Here is a 9591-nt window from a genome sequence, read left to right on the forward strand (position 1 = left end):
GGTGCAGAAATTATGAAGCAGCGGCCTCGGAACACACATACAGAAATAGACACTGATTCTTCCTCCCGTTTAGAGAACTCACTTCTTTGCCCAGAAAGCATTTGAAATATGAGAGAAAAGACTCAGGATTTATGTTGTGCCTGAGACCAGAAGGCGCAGAGAGAGATTTTTTTCTATTCTTACATTCTTGAGCTTTCTAAGGGCGCTGCTATGGGAAGACTGGGTTACCACACTCCGGAGTTGGATGGGAGGCCCTTGCTACCTAAGACAGGGAGGCGGAGGGATCTAGGAAGTCAGCGGTCTTGGAGTCCACACTCGATGGTTCGACTCCTAGCTCTCCTCCACAAAAGGTTTCCTACGTTAGAGGGTTGTGGCTGCTGAAGGCCAGCGGGGCCTGGCTCACAGCTAACGCCAGGCTGTGGGAGTGGAGACCCCCGCTGTGTTTAAATTACCTTGCAATAAACAAGAGAGTAGCCCCCGTGAAAGAGTTAAGGCTGGGACCAAGACCTAAATTTAACCTAGGTAAGAGGGCTGTTGGCAGGTGGTGTGGGGGAAGGAAATGTTATTTCGGGCAATGGAAGGGGCTGGGGGCCCTTGACGAGGTGGCAGTGGGGAGCGGCGGCTTCTGGGCAGCGGGGACTGAGTGAACACGCAGACTGGATCCCACCACTTCAATTTCAAAGCCCTTATTCACAGCACCCCGGCGCGGGAGGGCTTCTAGGACACGGTGATCTCCTCCTCCTCGCCCTCCTCCTCCTCCTCCGAGTCGGAGAAGTCCGAAGGTTTGCCGGGGCTGCTCGAGTGCGCGGGCGAGTGGGGCAGCGGCCCTTCGAGCCGCGGGTCCTGCAGGTGCCGAGCGTCCGGGGCCGCGTGATAGGCCAGGCGGTGGCGGGGGCTGCCCCGGGCCTCGTCTTCCTCCTCGTCGTCCCCCGGGCCCTTCTGGCCCACGTCGCTGAGGTCCGGGTGCGGGTTGAGTTTGGTGGGAAGGGTCTGCTCGCGGCAGCCCCCGCTAGACAGGAGCTCACGCTCCTTGGAGTTCCGCCACTTCATGCGTCGGTTCTGGAACCAGATTTTCACCTGGGACGCGAGGCGCGGAGAGAGCACGGGAGAAGCCGAGGTTAGCGCAGACCCTCCCCGCCACGGGCGCGGGGGAGGAGCGCCGGCAGGCCCACGGGGCTGGGGGGGTGGGCTCTGTCCTGCTTCCCCTCCTTGCCGCTCCCCCCCCCCCGAAGTAACTTCAGATGGGTCACCCTACCCTCACTCCACCTCCGTTCCTCTCGCTCCTGCCCCATCCCCTCATCCTCCGGCACCTGGCCCAGATGGGCGCGGGTGGGGGGTCGCTGAGCGGAGGGGAAAGATGGGCCGGGAGAGAGCGGGCCGCTCTGAGGAGCCTCGAGGAAGATGGCTGGTGCATTCATTCCCTCTAGACCTGACTTTCCCCATCTGCACAATGGGACCTAGGCGGTTTCAGAGAACCCCCCCGATTGCAGGATGCGTGGGGGAGGGGCGAATTGTGGTGGAGAGGCCAGGGAGAAACCGCCCTCACCTGTGAGTCTTTCAAGCCCAACTTGGCCGCCAGCTTCTTGCGGTCCGGCTTGCTGATGTATTTCTGCTTCTGGAACATCTTCTCCAGCGCCTTGCGCTGCACGTCGGAGAACACGGCTCGACGCAGCATGCCCCGGCGAGGCTTGCCGCGGGCGGCCAGCGGCCAGGAGAAGGTCCCGGGGATGGGCACGACGCTCGAGGACGCTGCGGAGGGTGGGGGGTTGCGAGTAAGGGGGAGGTAGCGTCCTCCCCGCCACCGCGGCCGCCCTCGGTTTTTCTCTCTGATCCCTTCATCCCTTTAAAGCTCTCCTTTTTCTCCCCCTGGAGAATAGGCCACGAACCCACAAACCTGTGAGAGTGAAAGGCGCTTTCCGCCCAAATAACTTTCCCTTTCAACCGTGCAAACCCGGATTAGGTAAAACCACGGACACTCAGAAAACAGCCCCCACAATAGCCTGTTTCATTTTTTCCTTTCAACGGTCTCAGGGAAACAAATCTACGTACATTAGCTAAAACAGCAACAGAAAAAATAAATTACAAAAATTAAAATATCCAGCTTAGGCCACTTGGTTTCCCCCTTAAGCCTTTATCACCTTCGTGGCTTTTGCATTCCTCAGATGAAAAGGAGGTGCTTTACTGGTTTGGTAGAGAGGAGAAAATCCGCTTTGGATTTTTTTTTGAAAAATCCAATCAGTATTCATCTTTTTTATATTAATCTTTCCTCCCCTCCCCCACAAAACGTAAAGAATTCAGCCCGAATACATGAAAAGTGGCAGCTAATTAGCACATTGACCGCTTCCCAATGGGTATTGGCATGATAAAACGGGGGAGAGTTTCGCTTTAAGGGAGGGGGAAAAAAGCCCAAAAAGAAACAGAGACTCTAATGAAGCATGAATGGTAATTGTGTAGTAATGAACTAACAGAAAAAGACTGAGGACAAGCAGCGAAAGCCATATATTACTGGGACAAAAGAGATTTACACTTTCAAACTAAACACAACTGCAGGCCAAGACCATTGGGAGAATACTGATGGCAGAGGCTTCTCTTCCCCGAATCGTTTTCATTAAATGGACATGAAAAGCTATTTATAAAGCTCGGGTTGTTTTTGTTAGAGCATTGAGATGAGGGAGAAAGGAAGCAAATTCCATTATCAGCAGCAGCGTGAATGGTGGAGGTGGTGGGGGTGGTTGGTGAATTCTCTCCCCCTTTCAAAAATCAATTGCTTGTTTCTTTCGCTGATATTTAGGAGTGCGCTCAGTGGCTTTACCCATCCCCCACCGACCATGCCCAGTCTCTCTTCTCTTTATAGGGGCTCCTCTGTCTCCTTCTGAGTCTCGATCAGTTGCAGAATTTTTGAGCCAGAGTTTGAGTCACCACTGGGATTCCAGGATGAAAACCTCGTGGAACCTGTTTAAGGTGTTTCTCCTTTAGACTGGGACCAGTTATGGGCTTCCCTCCGACTTCTTATTTTACAAGCTCTACGGTTCTTAAAAAGTAATGGCGGGGTGGGGGGAGGCGGTTTGCGAAGAGGTTGGGAAATCAGGTTGGAAATAGAAGGTTGGGGTTGTGGGAGGATCTAGTCCCCCTCCCCCTGGGCGACTCCAGGCGTCCCACACAAGAGGGCACCCCATGTGGTCTTGTGAAAAGCCCGAAGCCCTGAATGGGTCTTAAAGAGAAATTAGCCCCGGCTGGTAGGTGTCTCTCGGCGGCTTGGAAGGACGAGGGCCGGTCTGTGTGTGGCTGCCCGGAGGAGCTGACCAATTGGTCATGGTGCTGAAACCTTTGTAGGGAATCGTGGCCAAGTGCACTGACTCTGTGGGAAAACGGCGTCGTGAAGGGATGCCAACAGCTCCTCGCCGGGAAGGGAACCGCCTCAAATTGGGACCATGACAATTCCTGCTAATTTGTAGAGCAGGGAATTGGTGCAAAGTGTCAAGCAGTCACTGCTTGTGCTAAATAGGGCATCAAATTGGCGCGACGGATTCGTGAATGTTGTACGCCTCGCAACCTCTGAACCAGAGCGTAACCCGAGGGGTGGACGGAGAAATATGGCTTCGGGGCAGGGAGCGATGGGCTGGGACTGGGGCGCCGCCCAGCCTCGCGAAAGGAAGGGGGACGAGACCTACCTGGGAAATAAGAAGATCTGATGAAAGGCTGGAAGGAGGCTTCAAAGTAGGGAAAGGCGAAGGTCTTGGGAGGGACGCTCTGGAGCAAGGCAGGAGATGCTTCTGGGAAAGAGGGAGGGAGAGAAAAGAAGAGGGAGGGAGACAGAAAGGGAATTTGATTATGTACTTGATTATTGTACAGCACACTGAATACATGATATGATTAACCCTCCGGCTGTTTCAAAGGCGTCTTCCTCAATGTATTGAGAGAGTAAAGTAAATTTTTTCCTAGCATTGTCTCGTCTGTGGAAATCCCTCCTTTCTCCCCCAAAATAGTCCTCAGAGTCGCCTCCCGTCCCCAATCTTATCCTAGGCACTAACGAGATAGGTAGGACTGAGGAGGGGAATAAAAGAATTGTAGATCCATAATAATAGCTAAGCTAGTAAATATATTGTCGTGGGTTTAAAAAACTGCCTGCTAGAAGCTGGAGGGCAGAAACCCAGACGCTCGGGGGCGTGCGCTCAGCTTCGCTGCTGCAGGGAACTGTGCGCTCTCTCCTACTGCAGGTGCTCAAGTTCATCCTGAAGGTGGGGCGAACCTGGAAGCTTTTCTTAGGCTGGACCTAAGACTCACATTGCGCGACGTGGGGCCTCGGAGATCGTGCTTACGCGTATGCGCCGATGTGTGCGTGGATACCCGCTGCATACAGGAAACTGAGGCCAGAAAGACTCCGCACCTGGACTGGCCCTCAGCGTTTTGCGTTTACTTACCGGTTCTGGGCGCCGAGGAGAGGATGGCGTTTACCCCAAACTTCAGAAACGTGGGCTCGCTGGCAGGGGAGACGGCCGTCTGCGGAGAGCCTCCCCGCCGGCTGCCCGGACCGGGGGAGCCCAGGTCCGAGGCCCCGGTGTCCGTGAGAGCCGCGGGGGCCCCCTGCCTAGGGGGCGACATGCTGGCGGTGGGTACGCTGCGGGGCAGGTAGGCGGGGGGCCGGCTGATGCGGATCAGATCCTCCACCAGGAAGCTCGAGTGGCCGGAAAATGCCGACTGCAGGGACTGGGGCAGCGTTAAGGTGGGCGTGGGGCGTAGGAGGCTGGGGTACCCGGCGGGGGGCGCGAGGAGGCCAGGGAACATCATGTTAGGCGCGGGGCGGGCGGAATAACCCTTCTTCCAGTAGCCGGAGGGTAAATGCCTCGCTTCCCGCCCCTCCCGCCCCCGCGGTGCCCTCTCTTGGGTTTAGTAAACGTCTCCAAGTGACGATCCCACTTGGGCGTCTGTGAGTCCTCCGTGGTCCTCCCGTCGAGGTGATGGTTTTATAGTGGCCCGCCCGTTAAAGCTCTTTGAAAAGTGACAGCTCTGACAATGAAGTTCAACAAAGTTCTCCACTCGAGCTTCATTCGCCGAGGCTCTGGGCGCTCTGATTGGCGCAGGGGTGCAATTTATGATTGGATTAGTCTTCATAAGCATGGCCCGCACAATGGGCTGGCAACAAAGGCTGGCGCGCATCAATTCTGCATATCGACCGCCCCTTTGCAATACAGTGCACTCCCAAAGCTCTCGCCGGGAGTTTTTGTTCCGAAGCAACCCCCGGGCTAATTAAATGCCTATTTAGAAGTTTCAGATGACATCTTGCCCCATAGAAAAGGAATTATTTAAAGAACGCACTAAATTTATTTGCAGCTCCCCTGCTGAGCCTGGAAAATAAATCGATAAATATTCATAGAAATTCATCTCCAGGCAATCAGCAAAATAACCCTCCCCCCTTGTGGAGAGGGCAACGGAAAATTTCAAGTCAAGGAACATGAAAATATACTCCCTCTTAAGTCTCTAGCCCTAAAGTCACTCCAGCTAAGGCAGAAAGCAGATGTGAGGGGTGGGTTAAATTAATGTGTGTGGGGGGGGAGGGGAAGTGCCATTCTAACAACCCAGGGAGACTTGGAAATTGACGCTTTGGGGCTATCGGATGTGCGTCCACAGGGGTGGAGGGGAGGTCTTGATTTGAGTTACTTCTTGTCTGGAGACGACTGAGTCTGATTTGGTGGATACCTGAACAGTAAAATGAGTCTCCTGCAAACTCCCAGCAACTTGGAAAACGATTTTCAGCGACGTTTCTCTAGAAGTGTCGCTCGGAGCGCTCCGCAGCTCGCCTGGGGGAGGAGCGGAGCGGAGCGTCTCACCTAGGAAAGCGGCGGAATTCCACTTGCAAAGGGCTTACCCCTGCCGGAAGCTGCCTCAGACTAGGAGACTTGAGCGCTGTGAGTGCAACGCTGGCTCTTTTCCAAACTCTAGGAGCCCTCGGCAGTTTCAGTTGAAACTCACAGCCTGAACTTTTAAAGCCGTAGCAGCGAAGGTTGGGATTCGTCCCGAGAGAGCCTTACCCGTGCGGGGCGCGCGACTTGGCCAAGGTTTTGCAGCTTCTTAATTAACTGCAACGTACAAACGCGTGAAAACAGAGCGAGGGACGCAGTTACCGAGAATGTCGGTCCATATCAGGAAAGCCTGTCCTTAATTTGGGGCCTCAGACGAGAATCTTTCTCCAGACAGCCCTTGGCTTTCCTCTGGGTTGGGCCTGCGGCAGCGCTGAGCCTCGATCCCCCGGTTTCTCTGCTCCGCGAGATAACAGATGTGTTAAATGTCCCATTCATTTCTTTAGTGCGGCTGAACCTCCCCAAAGAGAAGTGTGCAGCCCCGCCAGGCCGCCCTGATCCTATTAACCATGAACTAACTGTCACCTTCAGCTGGTTTTCCTTTTTGCTTTTTAACACAAAGCTTTCTCAAAAATCTTATTAACCAGCTTTATTTCTCTCGATGGTTTTGTTCAGGGCGTTTTGTGTTGGTGATCGCCATGTCGCTGCTTTAACCATTCAATAAAAGTGCATCTGCGATTTATATCACATTAAACCAGAAACGGAGCCGGCTAACGCTCTCCCTTGATTCAAATTAAAAAGTTATTTAGGGCAGGGCTCTAGAGCCGAATTAATGCTGGAAGATGACGCAAGTGTGGAGTTTCTGAGCCCAAGACTTCTTACGGAGGCGTCCTGGGCGGCAGGCGGTCGAATACCACTAAGGAAAGAAACAACTTTTAAATAAGGGGCTACTTAAATATGGGAAATGCATTGCTCGAGTTAATTGGCGACCCCTGAAAACGGAAGAGGGAGATCTGCGAAGAACCTCAAACGTTCCTCTTTTTGAAGTTTTCCAATAAAATGGGAGAGAAAAGTCTAAACTACGGATTTGAACACCTGTGCTTTAACCTTGCCCCCAGAGAAAAGTTTTCCATCGCGATCACCCCCCTCCTGGCAACTGCTTTCTGGAAGCAGGAGGAACGGCTTTAGTTTTTGCATTCTCTCCTTCCTTCTCTTCTCTTTTTCCTCCTTCACCTCCTCCTCCTCTCTCACTTCCTCCTCTTCCATCTCCTCCTCCTCCTTCTCCTCCACTCCATTCCTCCCTCCCTCCCTGCCCTGAGCAGTTGCCAGTTCCCGGAAGGAGGAGAGGGGCGACTACAGGTGTTGGATTCCCCCATCGAGGAAGCGCTTGCCCAGTCTTCCGGAAGATCAGGATGGAGCCTATGTTTGCAGGGTTTTGTTTTGAGGGGCAGTAAGGACTCAAAGCCAGTCTGGGGCCTTCCTCGTGCTTCTCCCTCTCTAGGCCTCCTCTCCTGCTGGGGCATTTCCCTGGGTGTAGTTTTTACAGTTATTATCCTGCCCATTGACACGCTCCATAACACCGCCCCCCCACACACACCGGCCATTCCACCTCACTATAGACTAACTGCTGCTAACTTCTCTTCTTTTACAAGGAAGCCCTGACATTTTTTGGAAGGTGGGTCAACCCCTTGCTGCGATCCACGTGGACCCTGCTTCCAGCAGTCGGTCTCCGTAGCCTCCTAAAGAATTCCTAAGGCGCCAAAGAGGCAAAGTGAGGGCGGGGGCGAGGGCTGGCCGTCCATGAAAAGGCAAAATAAATCCTAAGCAAGCAAGAAATCGGACGAAAGGATCTTATTTTAAGTGATCTCCTTGAACGCGTCTTTTCAAACTCTGCGATAGCCTAAGGGGCTGCGCGGCGCGGCGGCTGCGGCTAAGACCTGTGACTAATGCCGTTTGACCTGAGCCCACGGGGTTTTGTGCGTCCTGCCATTCATTGTAATGTCGTTATCTTCAAGTTTATTTCGGAGACGTCACCCGCGTTCTCTATCCCAGAGTTGGGCTTTCTGTCTATTTGTCTTTCAAGGGGAAAGAAGATGGGAGGGGAAAAGAGAATCGGAGGCCCTGGTTGGGGTTAAGGTCCTTGCCTGCGCCACGGGCGCGACTGCTCGCTGGGCGAGCCTGCCGCGGAGATGGCTGGGGCTCCCGGGGCCTACGAGGCCTTCCTGGGACGGCAGGAAGGGCTCTCGGAACCCGCTCTGGAAGTTTCTTTCTCCCTGGGCAGTGGAGAGAGAGCGGGTCGCAGCCCCACACTCCGCGCTCTCGCCATTGCGCGCCCTCGCCAGTGTTGGCGGAGCCCGGAGCGCCCGGGTAAGCGCAGACCATGCAGGGAGGCGAAGGGCGCTGCAAAGTAAGAGTGCCTTGAGATTCCCCTTCTTCCGAAAAGATAACGAGCGTAAGTTTGGGAAGATTGGGAACCCAAGGTCGCACTTTGCAAGAGTTCGAACCCCCAGACCTCGGCGCTCGCGGCTGGAGCTGCCAAGAGAGAGCGCTCTGCAAGTTTGGCAGGACGCCGGGCGGTGGCGACGGGAAAAAGCGCCCGCCGCCTGGCTTTTACGGTCCCGGGAAAACACAGGAAGCCGACCGGCTAGGCAAAGGAGGAGGGCGGCGAGGCTCGGGCTGAAACAGCTTTCCTACACCCCAGCCCTCTAGGCAAGCCGCTCTATTAAGACACCTCTAAGGGATTCACCTTCAGAATAGGCCACAAGGAGCTACCGGCCGCCCCAGCCCTTTCTAGTGTCGCACCCACCTCTCTTTCCTTTCACACTCACTCCCCCCTTTTTCCTTGAAAATCCTTCTATTGTGCCAATCAAGCAGATGGTTTGCAGGAAATATAGCTTGGCCTCGCTGACCGAAACTAATTTTAACTAGCTTTCCAAGCCTGAAACGTTTGTTTTGCTCTTACAAAATAGCCCCCAAAACAGCTGGCAAGGGTGAATTAAACCCATTAAAGACACATTTATAAGAAATTATATTCACATAGATTGCCTGAACCCCCTTGTGCAGCCTAAGAGGGGAGATGAGCGCATTTAAATGAAAATGTCGACGAACGCTCCCCTCCTTAACGTAGCCTGAAAGTCTCAAAACATTTTACTAAATAGATTAACTTGACTATTGTCTTGCATCACATTTATCAGCTTCATTAAGTGAATAGCTGAACAAATATATTACGCATGCATGAAAAGCTCTTTTTTGAGGAACCTCATTGTATCCTCAGCCCTGACAGGTGGTTAACTGTGTGTTGTGTTTTTTTGTGGGTTTTTTGTGTTTTCTTTCTTTCTTTTTTATTTTTAAACCCGAAGAAAGAGGCTCTCTGTAGAGCGGCGCGGCGCGCAGTGCAGGCCTGGCGGGAGTTGAATTCGCTGCTGGGACCCTGCAGCCCAGCGATATTAACACCAAAAGGAGTAGGCAAAGGCGATCTGAGCGCACGCAAGATAATCAAAATGAACTTTCGGAGAGCCGGGCCTTGAGTGCTTTTTCTCGCCATCACTCAGCCCTCTTGTCTGAGAAGTTAATTTTATCCTCTGTCCTTAAAAATAAATAGCCTCTGCTTTTCCTGCTTAACCGGCTCTCCGCAGACTGCGGGGTTAAATATGCTTTTAACTCACATTTGGATCCATTTCACTTTACTGTGTGTCTTTAGGTGAAGTCCTTGTCTTCTGGGCCTCAGTGTCCCTGTGCGTAAAACGAGGGATTGCCCTGGAAAGTTCTCTAAGGGCCCTTTCAGATCTAACCT

The 9591-nt window shown here is 53.4% G+C and overlaps 1 protein-coding gene across 1 annotated transcript; it reads right to left on the reverse strand.

The window, feature by feature from the left end:
- Window positions 1-607: 607 nt before the first annotated feature.
- DBX1 (developing brain homeobox 1) lies at window positions 608-4788 on the reverse strand. Its single transcript, XM_058544702.1, has 4 exons — window positions 4422-4788; window positions 3672-3773; window positions 1547-1749; window positions 608-1077 (listed from the first exon to the last, which is right to left on the reverse strand). The coding sequence occupies exons 1-4, from the start codon at window positions 4786-4788 to the stop codon at window positions 718-720; spliced, it is 1032 nt and encodes a 343-aa protein (XP_058400685.1). The 3' UTR covers window positions 608-717.
- Between the last annotated feature and the right edge of the window lie 4803 nt (window positions 4789-9591).

The sequence above is a fragment of the Diceros bicornis genome, chromosome 7 (assembly GCF_020826845.1).
Source record: "Diceros bicornis minor isolate mBicDic1 chromosome 7, mDicBic1.mat.cur, whole genome shotgun sequence".
NCBI classification, from domain to species: Eukaryota; Metazoa; Chordata; class Mammalia; order Perissodactyla; family Rhinocerotidae; genus Diceros; species Diceros bicornis.

What these genes read in the sequence shown, in the direction of transcription:
- DBX1 (XM_058544702.1), bottom strand. Translation starts at nt 4,788, where the DNA reads ATGATGTTCCCTGGCCTCCTCGCGCCCCCCGCCGGGTACCCCAGCCTC. An exon ending in CAGATCTTCTTATTTCCCAG is followed by an intron (nt 1,750 to 3,671) that starts GTAGGTCTCGTC and finishes CACCCTCCGCAG; the next exon opens with CGTCCTCGAGCGTCGTGCCC. An exon ending in TGGGCTTGAAAGACTCACAG is followed by an intron (nt 1,078 to 1,546) that starts GTGAGGGCGGTT and finishes CTCGCGTCCCAG; the next exon opens with GTGAAAATCTGGTTCCAGAA.